The sequence below is a fragment of the Amphichorda felina genome (genome assembly GCF_050947745.1).
Source record: "Amphichorda felina strain 45539 chromosome Unknown scaffold_8, whole genome shotgun sequence".
Lineage (NCBI taxonomy): Eukaryota > Fungi > Ascomycota > Sordariomycetes > Hypocreales > Bionectriaceae > Amphichorda > Amphichorda felina.
The window spans coordinates 1,357,948-1,375,189 of record NW_028145042.1 but is presented as its reverse complement, the minus strand read 5'-3'; the positions used below and the strand labels follow the sequence as shown (position 1 = coordinate 1,375,189).

Genomic DNA, 17,242 nt, shown 5'->3' with positions numbered 1-17,242 from the left:
ATCACCCTCTCCCCTTATGACGTCGCCTGCCAACCAGCAGAACCCCGTTCCGGCGACAAACACCACTGCGACCACGGCGACTTCTTATGCCTCCGCTGCGGGTGCACCTCAGAAGCCTGCCCAGACCCAGCCGCCCGTAGCCGCGTCTGGATCTCAGCCCCCGGTCGTCGTTGGACCCTCCGCGTCTCCCGCGCAGGATGCTAAGTCAGCCTCGCCTTCTCTGAAGAACGGCAAGCCTGCCGTCGCTCCCGCGGTCCCTACTGTCTCTCGAGGCAGCACAAACGGTGCTCACTCGCGCCACAGCTCCGTCACCATGGCCGCCAACGGCCCAAACAGCTACGCCGCCAACGGTGGTCATGCTGCCGCCTCCAAATCCGGCATCCAGTTTGGTTTTGGCTCTCCCGGCGTTGCTCACAGCTCTCCCCAGACGGGCAACTCTGCCCCCATTCCTATCCCTGGTGGAAACCCGCGCATCACATCCCCGGCGCATTCCCCGTCGCCTATCCCCCAGCCGTCTGCTAGCGGTGGCCGACCACCTTCCGGACTTCAGCAGCCTGGTGCCCAGATGACCTTTGGCAGCCTCAACAGTGACAGCGAGGTAAGCTTCCCCAGTCGCACTCTATGGAGGCCCAACTCCCTCAAGTCTCCCATTCTAACAGGATCGTGCTTCAGCGCCACATGAGGCAGGGCTCTGTACCTCCCAACCCCAACGCCATGGGCTCCCAGCAACCCGGCACTCATTTCCGGCGCGAGTCCAACCATTCCGTCCAGAGCGAAGGCCCTGGAGGCCCCAACCGCGCCAACTTCGCCCCCCAGGGCAACCGTGGTCGCGGCTTCAATGCGCACAACAACTCTTTCAACCACCAGATGGGCTACCCACCCAACAACCAGTTCCGCAATGGCCCAGGACAGGGCCGCGGCATGCCCCCTGCCTTCCAGCCGCAGGCCCCTCGCAACATGGCCTACCCGAACTCGCCGCAGCCGAATCACCGGAGCCCCGCCATGGTTCCCTCCATGCCTGGCACGCCAAACATGCCTCCTTCTCAAATGCAGCCTGCGGTTCCCCCGGCTTACTACGGAGGCCCTATGCCTGCCCAGCCACAACAAGTACTGTGCCCCCTCTCAACCGCACCCATGAAAATGCCCTTCAGACACTGCAAGAAGACCAAGTTACGTCGCGACGGCGACAGGTCTAATCGGCTGTTCTCAGCCAGGTCGGAGCAAGTTCGTGAACCGCACATCAACCTCACCCGAACGCTTCGGCGCCCAATCAAGAATATCGAGCGCCACCGCGAATGGGTTGTTGATGCTAAAGTGGTGGACGAACTACCCGCTCCAGATGGCCGTTGGGAGAAGTCTCCTGACCAGCTACCACCCCCTGATATGTCTTTTCATCCATCAATGGAAATTGACATGAAACCCGGAAAATATGAACAACTTTTGCTAACTATGCAACGCCAGAACTATGGCTACCCGCCCGGAGCACAGCAGATGGACCCTTATGGTCGCTCCTTCGCCTACCAGAACATGCCGTACATGCACCCTCCTCAGGCTAACTCACCAGGTTATAACCAGGCCTTCGTCCCTCCCCAGTATCACCACCAGTCGAGCCACAGCATGTCGCGGACCCCCTCTCAACAGGAGCGTCCGTCGAGCGCCAACCAGCACGGCCCACCCGTCGCCATGGGCTCCAACAAGCAGCAGACAACCCCCTCCCAGTCTAACTCGGAGGTCTTCTCGAAGCCCAGGAAGAGCGCAGCCATCCCCATCAAGACGGCATCTGGTGAGGTGGTCGACACCTCTTCTTTCAAGGTAGCTCCTGCTTCGCCTGCTCCAAGCAGCCAACAGGCCAAGACGCCCCCGGTTGCGTCGTCGAACCCGACCCCTCCACCCAAGGCGTCTACTCCTGCCCACTCTCGCACTGATAGCCACACTACGCAGAAGACTGCCAAGGAGATTCAGGATGAGCTGAAGGAGAAGATCAAGCAGGCCACCCAGGCCAAGGACACTCCTGCACCAGCCAGCCAAGCACCGGAGGCTAAGGCGCCAGAAGAGCCCAAGGCAAAGGTGGAGACTGACAGCAAGCCTGCACCGTCCGAGAAGGCTGTGGATGAGACTGCCCCCGCCAAGGCGGAGGATGCTCCCAAGGAGGCCCAGGCGGAAAAGCCCGCAGAGCCTACCAAGACTGATGCTCCCGAAGAGGATGAGATTGAGCGCATCATCCGTGAGATGGAGGAAGCGGATGCTAGGCGCGAGAAGGAGGAGGCCGAGCACCGCATCAAGGCCGACGCCGAGAAGGCGGCGGCTAAGAAGAAGGCCGATGAAGACAGCAAGGTCAGCGCTGCTGAAGCAGACCGTAAGCTCCGCGAGCAGGAACGAGAGATGGAGCGTTTGGAGGAAGAGAAGGAGAAGAAGCGCCAAGAGACAGAGTCAAGCGGCAAGTCGCTGTCGGTTGCGGAAGCTCTCGCTGGCCGCACGGCGAAGGACGACTCCGCCAAGGTGGACGCCATGGCCGACAAGCTTGCTGGTATGAAGATTGGTGGCGACAAGCCGTCTAGCGATGGCAAGCCTACGACTGCTGAGAAGCGCGGCGCCAAGCCTGCAGCTCTCAATCTCGCTCCTCTGAACACGAAGCCCGTCGACCCTCCCCAGCCAAGTGCTGCTCTCCAGTCGCTCAAGTCTGCACGATTCCTCCAGGTCATGGACCAGGACATCTACCCCGAGGGCATCAGCTCCCCCAACCCGGCGCTGAACGCCGCAGTGGCCAAGAAGGGCAAGACGTTCAAGTACGACGCCAGCTTCCTGCTTCAGTTCCAGAAGGTCTTCACCGAGCAGCCCTCGGTCGAGTTCCACCAGCAAGTCAAGGCCCTCATTGGCGATTCCGACGGCAGCCGTTCTGCCCGAGGTGGCCAGACCCCCGGTTCGAGTAGGCAGAACTCGCGGGGCAATAGCTTCCCCACCATGGGCAACTTCAACGCGGGTCCCGCACGCACGATACCCTCGGGTACGACCTCAGCTGAGCGCTTTGCTCAGTCTAATAACGGCGCTACGCGCTCTATGACCAACCCCATGGCCTCTTTCAGGGGCCCTGGCGGTCAATTCCCCATGGGCAGTTCCATGTCTCGGAACCCGTCGCAGGGCATGGGCTCCGGTCGCCAGTCCAGCCGTCGCGGAGGTAATGAGAGCCGACGCGGTAATAACCAGAGGGACAAGGACGCTAAGAACATGCCTCTCACCGCTGGCCAAGACCTCAAGCCGATTACGGTATCTGCTACGGGCTGGAAACCGATCAGCATAGGCAAGCAAGGGCCTGCCCCGGCGGGCGTCAAGGAAGGCCACATGGACCCTGAGATGGTCCAGAGAAAGGTCAAGGCTGCACTGAACAAGATGACGCCGGAGAATTTCGAGCGTATCTCAGACCAGATTCTGGTCATTTCCTCCCAGTCCAAGGACGAGACGGATGGCCGCACCTTGCGACAGGTCATCCAGCTCACCTTCGAGAAGGCTACCGATGAGGCTCACTGGGCATCCATGTATGCCAAGTTCTGCAAGAAGATGCTTGAGACGATGAGCCCCGAGGTCCAGGATGAGCGCATCAAGGACAAGAATGGCAACACTGTCAGTGGTGGCAACCTCTTCCGGAAGTACCTCCTCAACAGGTGCCAGGAAGAGTTTGAACGGGGCTGGAAAACCCATCTTCCCGAGAAGGAGAGCGAGGAGGGTGACCAGAAGCCCGGTGAGGCTGCAATGCTTTCCGACGAGTATTACGCCGCCGCCGCGGCCAAGCGACGTGGTCTGGGTCTTGTCCAGTTCATCGGTGAGCTGTACAAGCTTGGCATGCTTACCGAGCGCATCATGATCGAATGCGTCCACAAGCTCGTCGACTATAAGGGAGTTCCGGACGAGGCCGAGATTGAGTCGCTCTCCAAGCTGCTGCGCACGATTGGCCAGAACCTGGACATGTCGGAGAAGGGCCGCCCCATGATGGATGTATACTTCGGCCGCATCCAGCAAATGATGGACCTCCCCGAGCTCCCCAGCCGCATGAAGTTCATGCTCATGGATGTCGTCGACCTACGTAGGGCCAACTGGATCTCCAAGGAGACCAACAAGGGTCCCAAGACCCTGGAAGAAGTCAGGGCAGAGGTAAGCAGTCTCCAAGGTCTGATGTTTGCGCCGTTCTATACTAACTACTTTGTCTAGGCTGAAGCCGCCCAAGCCGCCAAGGCTCAAGAGTCGGCAAGGAACAACCAGCGCGGTGGTGGTCGCCCACCACCTGGTCGCGGCGATGCTCGCAACTTTTCTGCCGGATACAGCCAGCAGGCCAGCAACCAGGTCGCCATGGATGACCTGCGTCGTCTCAAGGGCTCTGCCAACCGATCGTCTAGCGGTAACGTGACGCTTGGCCCCGCCTCGATGTTCTCCTCGCGGAGCAACAGCGGACGCCGTCTTGGACCCGGAGGCTCCCTCGGCCGACCGGGCGAGGACTCTGGCGCCTCTTCCCGGACAGGAACGCCCCCTACCAGGGACAACCCATCACACTCTAATACCTTCAGGTATGTAGCTCGCCCAAGTTTGACGCATCTGATGCTCTCAGGGACAGAACTGACGTGAATCCAACAGCCTGCTTGCGAATATGGAGACTGAGCACCCAGCCTCGCCCCCGTCAACGGCCGCCTCCCCAGCCATGTCCAAGGCTGTCCCTGACAGTGGCAAGAAGGACGGCGAATAGATTTCCCCTCATCATCGGAGTCATTGCATTTCGGCTGGCAAATAGACTGGGCGGAGCTGCGGTTTTCTTCTTTTTACTTGCATTTACAGGTTTTGACCAGAACGCGTTCTAAAAGGTGCACACGCATTTGAACCATGATACCTCCGACGCAGACAGACCGCTGTTCCCCCAGCAGAGGGGGGGAAAGGGGCTCGTTGGTTTTGCTGGGACCAGGGCATTTAGTTTTATCGTTGTGTTTTTCTAATCACGCCCCGTTTGTGTACTTCTGGTACGCATCAGCCCGCAGTGTCGATGAGGTTGAGAGCCAACTCCTACACTTGTCTGCCAGCCTGTGCTCTGGGAGTGGCTCTAAACCGGGTCACTCCTCTGTCTAGAAGGGCCGCCGAAGACAAGAGGACGGGAAAATTGAAAGGCGGGTGACAGGGGGAAAAGTTGCCCGTGAAAGGGCGGTTTATGGTGGATTCGGGTGCTCCTGAGTAGATCTCGGTGTACCCCGAGACTCTTTTGGCCTTCTTTTTTCCATCACTTGTGTTTTTCCTCCCCATCGTTGCTCGAGCTTTGTTGCTCTTCATCCTTTCGCACTCCAGACTCCCTTCCTTCGCCCGCTAAAAAGTCTTGCGTGCTTCGATCTTTTTTACCTGACGATGGAGAGTTAATGGGAGGATGCCAGGGCGCTAGGGCCAGTGGGCCCCAGCCGCTCCTTGCTTCAGGAGGATCCAGGGCGAGGAGACGGTTGGAGAGTGGGAGTAGTCGCGGGGGGCGTCGCCCCTCTCGTCTTCGCTGTACATAATCTAATTCGAGCACCATTGGGGTCAGGGAGGAAGGAATATATACAACGTTACCAATACTGTTGTTACTCCAACTTGATGATTGCGCTCGAGCTGTACGACAAGTAACAGGCCTTTCAGGATACTTGTTGAATTGTCAGTAGCCGTGTACTTGGCCACTACAACTCGTATTTGTAGGCACCGCGATATATATCAAGTCCGTAGTTATACCCAACTACATAAATCCACCCGAAACAAACTTTGGTGGACAAAAGACACCGAACACCCTGCCAATGTGTTATTCAACCCGGTGCGCGTAACCAAACCATTAAGCAAACAGGAAAGTAGGAGATCTTAGCTCTCTCCAAAACGCCCTAAACTAACAACATGCCATGTCAAATACCAGCCCATGCCCCCGCTAAACTCATACGGTCATCATCTTGTTGAAGCCCAACTTGCCAAACAGGGTATCCATGGCGACCCACTGGCGGCCACACTTGTCAAGATACTTGTCCACGACACCCTTGACGGTGCTAAAGCGGACGCAGTTATGCTCCGCCAGCGCCATGATCTTGTCGCGCTCCTGGGGGTGGTCGACGGCCTTGGTGCGAGCCCTGTCAACATCCCAAAGGCTAGCGAAATACACAAGCTGGTTGTAGATAGCCTTCTCGGTGTATTCGTAGCGCATGCGACCGAGGCAGCCGCTTGCGAGGCCCTTGGGACCCAGGCATCGGGTTCCGTAGACGCTCATCTGGCGCGTGCGGTTACCACACTGGGAGTCGTCACAGACGAGCCAGCCCTCGTAGTAGCGAGTCGTTTGGGCGCGGATGGCGTGTTCGACCTGAGCGACGATGGACAGGGTGGGAACGACGGAGCCGCAACCGGAGCAGAGTAATCCGGAGGCGGAGACACGCTCGGGGGAGACGCAGAGGCCCTCGAATTCCGAGGTGGCCTTGCACTTGCGGCAGCGAAGCAAGAGGCGGGCACAGTCGCTGAAGCGAACCTCGTCAGGAATCTGGGATTCGAGGGGATGGATCTCCAAGTCGTCGCTGGAGCTGTTCTGCTGCGTCTGGAAAGAGTTGTACTTGCGGACATCCAGGCCGAGCTGCTCAGCGAGCTGCGAGGTTGATGTGCCTACAATATTGGCACACAGGCGCTCCACGGGTGGGAAGATCTGCTTGCCGATGTACCACTCGACGTCGGGCAAGAGGGTCTTATCCGTCTTGAGATCAGACGGTGCGTACGCTCGTTTTGGTGCGGGTTCTGAGCTCTTGCTGTCACCTGTGATAATGTACGACACAACGTCACCCTTGCGCACCGTCTTGCCTCGAGCGAGATCACGCAGGGCAACCTGGACTTGGGGCATGGAATCCGCATTGGGGTACTCCTTGGGCCCTTTGCCGAGCTGTGTGTAGATAATGTACTTGGGCGTAGGAATCTGCTGCTCCCGCATCTTGCCAGCAATATCGCGCAGATACTCGTGAATGCGGCTGACCGAGACCTCTGTGTCGTCGCCCGATAGAATCTCATCGAGCAGATGCTTGGAGATCTCCTTGGACAGAGCGCAGTACTCACGGCGCCTCATGTCCAGGCCCTTGACTTCCATCTTCTCGATAAACTTGCCGTCCTTCTCGACCAGGTTGATGGCCGCGTACTTCTTCTTGGCTTGCAACAGGATGCGACGGAAGACATTGTCGATGTCGATCTCCAGAAGCCTGTACTGCTCATTGACGGCCTTTTTGAACTCATTGCCGACCCTGAACGCATCTGCGACTGTATCTACATTGGCATTGATCATGACTGAGTCCGTGTCTCCGTAAATGACCTGTAGCGACTTGCTCTCGGCTAGCTCTTTAGTGCGCCGAAGAATTTCACGGCCCTTGTAAGTGGTTAAGACAGCCAGGGGCCGGGCATAGAAACGAGACTTGGTATATCCGAGACATCCGTACATGGAGTTAGCCGTGAGTTTCAGGGCCAATTGCTTGATGTCCCAAGTTGCCAGTTGCTCTGGCGTCGCTCTCTTATCCTTCATCAGGCTCTTGACTTGGCGACGTCGGCTGACTAGAGTCGAAATAAGCCTGGGGAAGATGCCCTGGTCCTGGTCTGTCGGGACCTCGGGAACTGCGTCTTCATCTTCATTCTGGATGAGAAAATGTCAGAATATGTGGCATGGGTGGCGGGGCACTTGAAGACTTACCATGGCCGAACGGTCCACTGTAGTGAAGCAAATGTTAAACTCCTGGATGATGGAAGGGTACAGAGAGTTGAAGTCCATGACCAGAACAAACTTGTCATAGAGCCCCTTTTCGGGCTCGAAGACCAGACCACCCTTGTACTTGTCCTTCTTCTTCCCGTCGCCTCCCTCCTCGGCGTTCTCCTCGTCAGGTTTCGGGCGACCGCGGAAACTTTGCTTGTCAGGGCAAATATACTTGCCGCGGTGGAACTCATGCAGAAGAATGTACTCGTTGCGCTCGGCTCGAGTACCGGTCAGGGTGCGTGCCCACGAGTTTCCAGCCAGGTTGGTCAACACCTTGGTCAAAGGCAACACCTGGGTACCGACAGCAAGAGCAGCGATGTAGTGAGTATCGGCCTCCATGTGCGTGACATAGTCCATCAAGCCTTGTTTCTCCTTGGCCCAGCTGTTCAGGGCGGCTTCATTGTCTATGTCGCGGCGACGGTTGTCCCCAGAGAGATACAGGCTGCACATCTCCGTCAAGCTCCATGTCTGGCACTTGTTCATGACAGATCTGCCCATGTCGTTGGCAAGGTCGCAAAGAAGTCGGCCTGATATAATCTGGCGCTCTGCAAAAACATTGCCGCCGACTTTGGTGATGGAGGCCGGCCACTGCGTCCTCCGGAACCTTCCCAGCCTCGACCACTGGTGGATCTTCTTCTCGTGCAAGCGTTGGAGGAGCACGCTGTAGTCGACACCCTCTAGCTGGTGGCCGAGGATCACGTCAGGGTCAGTAAGGTCCATCTGAGCCAAGAAGTAGCTGAGGATTTCTGACTCCTGCTTCTTGAGGACGATGGGGCCTCTGTTCCTCGCTTTGGCCAGATGTTCGAAGCCAGTGGGGAAGAGCTGGCCATGAGGGCGAATTACGGTGAAGGTGCGGCAGGGTAATTTCTCAGCTGGTGTAGTATCGCTGAGCAGAACCTTCTCGTAGACTCTGGCGCTGATGGCGAGGATCTCCTGTTTATTCTCTTTCTGGTTGAACGTGGTCCGAAGCGCAACACTCATTAGAGTCAAGGGCGGTGTGTCCAGGTTGTCAGACTCGCTCATGACTGATACCATGTTGGGGTGCTCAACCAACACTTCGAGCTTGCAATGAGAGGCGTTCTTGATGGCGCCAAAATCAGCGTCTTTAATCTTGAGCCAGCAAGGGCCCATGATATTCTTCCAGAGCACGAACTGCTCAAAAAGTGCGGTGTTGGATCCAAAGGCGTGGGAAAACGTCTCTCCCACCACATTCGCGTCGATTTGGGGTTCTTCAATCAATCAGATTAGCACTTGAAACGTGTGGTTATAAGATCTTTCAACCGAGACTTACTCGTGTAGGGGTAGAGGAGCTTCAAGTACTGTGCCTCCTTGGGCACGTCTGGCAACTCAAAGGCATACTTGCGTGTGCAAGCCTTGACCTTATACATGCCAACTTTCATTCTTCCCATCATTTCATCCACCTCGTCGTTGACATCTCCCATCTCAACTTCTTCGCCCGTCTCAACGCCACCTCGGACTCGGTGCTCGCGGGGGAGAAAATAGAGCTTTCGAAGAATGTTATCAACCTTAACGAAGCAGCTGACATAAGTGTTGGTTTTCTTATTCAACGCCTTGCCAATCAGGCACAGGCTTCCATTGACCTCGGTGTAATCAGTCCAGAAAAAGTTGAGGCTCTCGTCATCCTCGAGAGCATCCTTGTAGTCAATTTTACCAACACACTTAGCCTCAGCGGGGGAGGAGCTGACAACATTGAGTCGATCATTGAGTTTGTTCCACTCGGAGGAGTCAACCGAGGCGTCGGCTGCTTTAACTGGGGAGGAGCTGGCAGGGGACGGGTAAGGCTCCTGCTTAAGAATCCTTTTAACTGGCCGAGAGCTGGCGATGTTCACATTGGCTGTATTGATGGCGCCAGCATGGCCAACCTCCATCATATCCTCATCCTCATCCTCATCCTCATCCTTGGACTCTTGCTTGACCTGTGCTTTCCTCTCTGCCACTTTAGCGGCGGGAGACGAGGGTGCTGGGTCACTCATGGGGACCTCATCGTCAATTGGGGGTAGCGCGTGGCCTTCATCGTCGTCGTCCATATTCGCAGCAGCTGACGGGGATGGGAGGCGAGTGTCGACTGACTTCCTCCTCTTCTGGGCTGGTTCCGGGGCAGGAGACAGGACCCTGGCCTTACGGCGCTCGGCCGACCTCTGGTGCTTCGAGACTCTGGGCGCAGAGGCAGGGATATTGGTATCAACCTCGCCCAGAAGTCCGGCCATGAAGTCGTCATCGTCTTGGGTCTTGACAGCCTTTGGCTTAGGTTGAGATTTGCTGGCACCTTTGGTGAAGAACTCGCTAATATCTCGGTCGTTGGCATCGCGTTTAGCTTGCTCTTCCTGGCGGGCTTTCTTGGCTGAAAGGTGTCAGTGAACTTGCCTCGCAGTGTTACCCAGAGTAAGCGGGTCCGAAAGCGTACCTGCTTTGCTAGGGCGGCCTCGCAGGGCAATCTCGTCTGCTTCACTGTCGGAGTCGTATCTTTGGACACGATCCCAGTCCTCGCGTCCATCGTCAGCATAGCCTTCGCCATTATCGTCGACAACAAAGTCGTCCTGATTCAGACGCTCGCGAACAAGCTTCTTGTAACCATCCTCGTCGACCTCGTCAAAAACATCGTCAACCTCGTCAACCTGGTAGCTGTCAAAGGCTTTCTTGCCAGACTGGCGCAGGGCGCGCAGCTCTGCAAGCCTGGCCTTGTGGTTGACCTTTGGCATTTCGGCGGAGAGGGATGTCGCCAAAAATCTAGGTCATGAAGTCGTGTTGCCTACTGCCGAACAAGGAGATGGCGCAGAGGGCGTGTTATGGTGCACTGTTGGTGCGTGATGGGGGAGTCCAGGGCTGGATCAATTAAGCGGGTGGGTGAAGACGCGAATTGGGAACGCGTCCCGCGTAGCGCGTCGCGCCTCAACCTGTGTCCCTGTAAAGTACCTAAGTAGGTGGGTACTCAGGTAGGTACGTGTGCGGAGTACCTTGTGCATGTACCTCTGTCGCCGCAAGCGCGTGCGTGGTGGGGGAGGGAGGAGCCTGCACCGTCTGGCCTTTCCTGTCAAGCACTGTAGGGTGAAGCTGCCACAGTGCTAATATTCGGCTCCACGACGCACTTCGCCTCTAGATTCCAGGACCACGGCATGACTATCGTACAAGGCATGGTGGATGGGTTCCTAACCACATTATATCGCTACGTCGCTGCGGAGTGCTTCTCGGAATGCAGCCGAGTGTTAGACACCGACTATATCAACGAGAATCGTGGCAGATGAGAGACCGATATGGAGAAGTGCTAGTGCTCTTGGGTCGCGAATGCCACTTCAGGGGAGGTGCCCTTTACGAGTCGGCAGCAGCTTCCATGATACTTGGGCTCTCCAGATACTTAGGTAGGTATCAATTGGCAGTTTCAATTTGCATCCGACTTTCACTTGCAAGAAATCCGAGACTCGACTTCCCTCTCCTCTCCCATCTGTAACCTCTCGTTCTCTCATGCCACGTCTCTCGTAATCCATTAGCTGGCTTACCAATAGGATCGAGTCTAGCCCTCCATTACCAGCTATTATTCAACAGTCTATCGACGCAGTATAAACGTCTAGTCATGTTCTTCCATGCGCTGCTCTCTCGTTCCCAGCGATCCCGTCGAGCCTCATCCGGCCTCACCTAGGGCAGGGGGTCGTCAGGACGCCCATCCATTGTGCACATCGCAAGTAACTCGGACAGTCAGCCAGCGCTGCCTTATCATAATTCCAGCCATGCCTCGGAGTACGGGGGTTGCAGTCACATTACTGTCCAGGCCCTGCCGCCCGGTATGTTGCTGATTCCGTTTCAAGCCCAAGAAGTCCTGTTCAACTAACTGCCCAAGATGAACAAGCGGAGCCCAATGCCATTAAACGACGGGGAAGTCTAAGCAACATCTTCCAGTCGGTTCGGACAAAACTAGGTCGCGAAAGATCTTCCACTAATAACGAGGATGTTGACTTCGTGCGACATGCCCGTGGAGGACACAGCCGGTCCTCATCCGATGATGCCTACACTTCGGCTTCTGGGCAGTCAACTCGTGTTCATTTTGAGGGGGGTCCTCCAAGACTAGAGATTCTGCCTGAGACCTCGCAGAGTCAGTTCCAAACGCCTTCAGCACTTACGGATTCCATCGAACAGGCTACGAACGATATCAATATAAAGTATGGCGTTAGCTACTCCCAAAAACCAACAAACGATTCAGACCAATGTCTAAGCCATACACCGGATCAAATTCAGTTAGATGAAACCTTCAAGTCGTTCGTCTTAGACAGGAACTCCCACGAGAACAGTCTGCCAAAGACAACCCCACTGATCCCATGCGAGACAGCACCTGGTGCGTACGCAGGTCCCTCAAACTTTCGTCATCGTCCTAGACACGGCAAAGGCTCCGGAGTCCCTGTTCATTGGTTGGACAAGGTATTGGAGCAGTCAATTCTGCTTAGAACACCACGTGAAGAATCCGCGGCGAAGGAGAGATTGCCTAGTGCTGCCACGAAGCCCAGAATGACTGGCATAGCCACTAATAGTTCGGGCCATCAGCTCCGTCGGACAGGAGCCATATACATCTCAGCTACAGCTCGCAAGAACCGAAAAATAGCTGGACCAGTCGAAGGGAAGGGTCCTCATATTCAGAACATTTATGATTGGCCGTTCCCTTCCGAAAGCTCAACCACCGACTGCTTCGTCAACTCTGAAAGGTATATGGACGGACTCGAGTCTTATTACACCCACCGGGAGGCAGATTCTAAACCCTCTGCTATCAAGGACAGTCCGCAAGAAGAGGGATGGGATCTACCAGGGACTAGCAGCGCTGCCTATGTTGGCTTGGCAACCACTACGTCGGCCCCATTCCCTTCAATGACCAACGAGAACTATAGCCCGTCTTTTCCAAGTATTTCACTCTCTGAGCCGACGACAACTACCAGAGGTTGTTTGAACGGTGCCTTTGACAACGGCAACTCAGATGATGACGAAGAGGAGTGGAATAATTACATGCGCTTAGTGAGCAGGTCCCAAGGAGACGGTCATCAAGAGAAGTGGAATTTAGTCGTCGGCGAAGTGATTGCTTCACGACGCAAATATTTTCACCCAACTCTCAGCCAATCCTCCGAAGACTCCGCGGAGGATGAGGATGAGAAACCGTCGAAGGGGAAATTGGACACCGGCAACTCCATGTGCGACACGTCTTGGGCCGACTCTTATGGTGGCCACCTAGTATAAACCTAGGCGGCATTAAGGGTGCATTATGTTTAGCTGTACACGAGTATACGTATTATATCATTGCACTTTGGGCTAAGACAGAAATCACGTCCGGTGTACGCCGTACTCATATTCTTAATGAAACGTATGTATTCATCTGGCCCGGCATGCCCATCCCCCCACACGATTGCACAGCCATCAAACTCAGTAGTTTCACAGCGTACGAGCGCGCCTACTAATATACGCCACTCGATACATAGGAAGAATACAGCTCGGAAACTTTAGAAAGAAGTGTGGAGTCTATTAACCAAACGAGCCCCAACAGGGTCTAAATACGCCAACGCTATGCCGAGTTAAAACTTCTATACATATGGTACAAGCAGCTGCCCGGTACATTCGGGGGATTCTCTATGTCGTACAGAAAGCAGTTTTGGTAGGTTTAAAATCGCTTCTTGTCTCTCCTAGGGCGTCTTTCAGTTGATCTGGACGAGCCCCTGGTAGTTTCCCTGGGCGACGACTCCCAGGGATAGGGGACTCTGTCCCGGGTGACGGGTTTGTATGTGTCCCAGACCCACTCGGGGCCATGCTTGATGGTGAATTCGTCCTCTTCTATGTCAAGGGCCTTCATCTCGTCGTTGGCCGGAGGGGAAGATTCTCCCTCCTCTGTACCAACAGCCTCTCTAGGGGGAGACTCCACTTCCTCTGCGTCAGCCTTGGGTCTCCTAGTCGAGGGGAGGTTGGGCTCGTGCAGCTCGCGCTCGTGGAAGAATTTCTGGATCTCGCGGTTAATCTTGGCGGCGATGGGCTTGATCTCGCCAAGTTCGCGGTCGGGGAGCATCTTCTCATTGACAATCTTGTCAAAGGCGCTGACCATCTGGCGGGCTAGGGCAATCACCTCACGCTTGCCGTTGTAGATGGCCTTCTCGCCCGCCTCACCCCTGGGCTTGGCGGCCTTGAAGTAGTGGTAGTGCGTCTGCTTGTAGGGCTCCCAGAGGTGGGAAAGGGCCTCAGTGATCTGAACGCCGTACAGACGCTTCGCCTCCTCCACCTGGCCCTCCTTGGCCATGGTGCGAAAGTGGCTGTGGCTGACGAGGGCGACACGTAGGTAGAGTCGCAGAGTGTGCAGGTCGGGAATCTTGAGCCTCTCGAGCATAGTGTCAAGGGTCTTGGTGGCATTCTTGACGACGTTATGGTTGAGGTTGTCACGGACGCACGTCTCCATGGCGATGCAGAACGGTTTGGCGTCTATGTACTCGTCGGGCATGATCTCGAGGATGCTGGAGGCGTGGCCACTAGCCTTGGCTACCTTGAGCAAGCCGAACATGCGCAGCCAAATGTCATTATCCGGGATGACGCCATAGTGGCGGATCATGAGGTTCCAGTACTTGATGCCGGATGTCGTTTGCCTGGTGGTGGCTAGAGTCGTTAGGACGAGGGCTAGGGTGTTGCGACTAGGCACGGCGTAGACAGTCTTTCTGGTCGAGGGAACGGGTTTGGACGCCTCCGAAACGGCAATGTCCTTCATCGAGTCGTCCAGTTGAGATCCCAGCTCGGGGTGCGCCATGAGGTTAGGAATACTCATTGTCTGCTCCAGGAGGTCGAAGACCTGGCGCTTTTCCTCCTTGGTGGGAGACATGAGCAACAAGCGGCCCATGGCACAGACGAGCTCCTCGTCAATGACGAGTCGCCCGGCAGTCCACTTCTGGATGACCTCTTCCCAGAGACCCTTGGCACGGCCAAGCAGCTTTTCAATGTTGGCCTGCTTCTGCTCCTCAGGAAGGTCCTTCATCTCGCCGATAGCGCTGTGGCGCAAGGCATTGAGGATAGTAGTGTATGTGAATGCGGTTGGTGACCGTGTTGACTCGTTGACACTGTTCACAATGAGGAACAGGCTGTCCAAGTCGCCGGCCCTGGCGCATACGTTGAGGACGGCGTTGAGGTGGATCGAGTTGGGTTCGAGGCGCTTGTCGTTGAGGAGCACATTGTAGTGCTTGACAGCCTCGGCCACGGCTAGCTTTGGGTGCTGAGACTTGGCCAGGCCTCGGAATATGACGGTGTAGGTTCTGACGTTGGGCAGTTGGGCGCGCTTCTTCATCTGCTCGGGGGTTAGGGGCTTAGTTTAGTCTCGACAGATGAAGGAGAGACGAGGGCAACTCACGTCGTTGTAGATCTTGAGGGCGCGCTTTACTTGCTGCTTGCTCAGCTGGTAGTCAATCAGGTGGTTCCACGCAACCACCATCTGCTTGCCTCTGCTGGCCTTCTGGACCAGGAGCAGGGCCTCGTCAAAGGCATCGCGGGCCAGGGCCTTCTCGACGTACTGCGCGACAAGCCAGGGGTCGTCAGACATGTGGCGAAGGTGCTTCTTGACAATGGTCTCCAGCCTCTCGCGCGACCGCTTCTCTACAAGACTCGGCTCGGCTGTTTCGGCCTCGAGGGTGCGTGGCGCATCGACGGTGGTGGTGCTGGTGGTGCTGGTGGTGTTGGTGGTGGCGGCTGCAGTTGCGAATCGACGGCCCCAGGGGGTAAAAGCAGTGGCATTGGCGACGGCACCGCCATGGGGGAACCCCAGGACGGCTCTGCGAAAGCAGACAGCGCAGTCCAGTATGTTTCGAGCCATGGTGAAGGTGGGACGGCGCCGTATGGATGCGACGCAGTCTCAATGGAGCAGAAAATGGGGTGGAGGCTGCTGGAATCCCGTCTGGAGAAAATCGCCGTCTCTCTCTTATCTTATCGCGCTGCAGGTCGATGGCGCGCCACGCCACGGTTCGCCGAGTCGCGTTTGACTGGACCTGGTCACAGCCTCTCTCAGCCACTCACTTGGACATATGTCTTCGAGCTTCGCCAGTTCGCATCTCTCGAGTCCCCGAAAGTCCCCAGCACCATCACCCTTCCTTGTTTGCATCCACCATTCCACCTCCTCTCAAGCGGTAGCAACACAAGCATTTCACCATGGCGCCTGCCTCCAATGATCTGCAGGCTTTCATCCACAACGGTGCGACCCTTTCTCGAACCCCCCCGTCCCTCGCTCTTGGTCCAGCCGACCCATTCTATTCGTCCCGGTAGCTAATTCAGGACACCCAACTCTGCAGCCCGCGAGCGCAAGAAGAATGAAGCCCTCGCCTCAAAGATCTTCTCCAAAACCCGCCGCCAGAGCGCCCCATCCAACCTAAAGCCCGCTGCCCCGGGCGGCTCTCTGGCCAGCCGCGTCGGTGTCAAGAAGGTGAGAAAGAGTTCTGCAACCCAATACACACGACGTCACACTTTGACGACGGGCAAAGAACTGACCAGAAGCCTTAAGCCTCAGAATCGCGCCTCACTGGGGTCCAAGGCCGCGCCGCCGAAACCCGTCGGTGACATCAATGGCGAATGGACGCACGACCTCCACAGCACCGTCAACAACAACCACAAGGGCTCCCTCGGCTCCCGTATAACTGGCCCCGGCAACAATGCCACAGGTGCGGCAGCAACTGCCGCGGCGACGAGGAACCAGAGGAAAAATGCTCGCCGGGCCGCTGCCCTCGATCGCATGGACGTCGACCCGGCCGTGCGGCAGCAGGCCAACGTGCGCACCGCGCCAGCAGCGCCGTCGCCCAAGGGCATCTCGATCCGCGGGCTGGCGGGGCCCTTTGCCGTCATGGCGCAGAACTTTGCCCCGGGGACGACGGCTGCCGACGTTGAGAGCGCCATGACGCCGATTGGTGGCGAGATGGAGAGCTGTCGCATCGTCAAGACGAACCCCTTCATCATTATCGAGATGGTCTTCCTATCCAGGGAAGGTGGCGAGCGCGTCATTGAGACCTTTAATGACAAGACGGTACGTAAATTCTTTTGCAGACGAGCGCTGGTTGCGCAGCCAGACTGATCGGGGCTTGTCCCTTTTATAGGCAGATGGCCGAGTACTCAAAGTGTATCCCAAGATTAGTAGTCAGTTGTCCGCCAGCAACAACCGCGCGGCCAGGGACACTAGCAACGGCCATATTGTCGACGGCTCCATGGGCTTCCCCGACGCCAACCAGAAGCACCAACTTTATAGTGACCGGTTAGTGAGCGGGAGTTTCAACAGCAACAAAAGGGGCCGTGGGGGTCAACGTGGCCGCAGCGGGAGGTAGCGAGGTATTGGTGGCATGTAGCATGTAGGTTTGGTTGATTCAGGCGTTCGGGGACCACAGATGCTCAGCGGGTAGGGACTATCAGGACAACAAAATTCACGGACAGTTCTAGTACGTATTTATGCACGGGGATCCATGTATCCTTTTCAGTGTGAACGGGATAGGG

General features: G+C 56.5%; 4 protein-coding genes across 4 annotated transcripts; 2 read left to right on the top strand and 2 right to left on the bottom strand.

Moving 5' to 3' along the window:
- Nucleotides 1-16: 16 nt before the first annotated feature.
- Nucleotides 17-4,732, top strand: ACO1O0_008085 (uncharacterized protein; the record flags this gene model as incomplete). The annotated part of the gene is made up of 4 exons (XM_083197451.1): nt 17-598; nt 673-4,146; nt 4,204-4,556; nt 4,624-4,732. 4 exons carry the CDS (start codon nt 17-19, stop codon nt 4,730-4,732), a joined length of 4,518 nt encoding a protein of 1,505 aa, XP_083046919.1.
- Nucleotides 4,733-5,923: 1,191 nt separating this feature from the next.
- POL1 (DNA-directed DNA polymerase alpha catalytic subunit POL1) lies at nt 5,924-10,476 on the bottom strand (the record flags this gene model as incomplete). The annotated part of the gene is made up of 4 exons (XM_083197450.1): nt 5,924-7,639; nt 7,697-8,985; nt 9,048-10,118; nt 10,182-10,476. The coding sequence occupies 4 exons, from the start codon at nt 10,474-10,476 to the stop codon at nt 5,924-5,926; spliced, it is 4,371 nt and encodes a 1,456-aa protein (XP_083046918.1).
- A 2,930-nt stretch (nt 10,477-13,406) lies between these two features.
- On the bottom strand, nt 13,407-15,584 carry ACO1O0_008083 (pentatricopeptide repeat-containing protein; the record flags this gene model as incomplete). The annotated part of the gene is made up of 2 exons (XM_083197449.1): nt 13,407-15,062; nt 15,126-15,584. The coding sequence occupies 2 exons, from the start codon at nt 15,582-15,584 to the stop codon at nt 13,407-13,409; spliced, it is 2,115 nt and encodes a 704-aa protein (XP_083046917.1).
- A 332-nt stretch (nt 15,585-15,916) lies between these two features.
- On the top strand, nt 15,917-17,076 carry ACO1O0_008082 (RNA recognition motif domain-containing protein; the record flags this gene model as incomplete). The annotated part of the gene is made up of 3 exons (XM_083197448.1): nt 15,917-15,959; nt 16,057-16,781; nt 16,852-17,076. The coding sequence occupies 3 exons, from the start codon at nt 15,917-15,919 to the stop codon at nt 17,074-17,076; spliced, it is 993 nt and encodes a 330-aa protein (XP_083046916.1).
- Nucleotides 17,077-17,242: the final 166 nt, after the last annotated feature.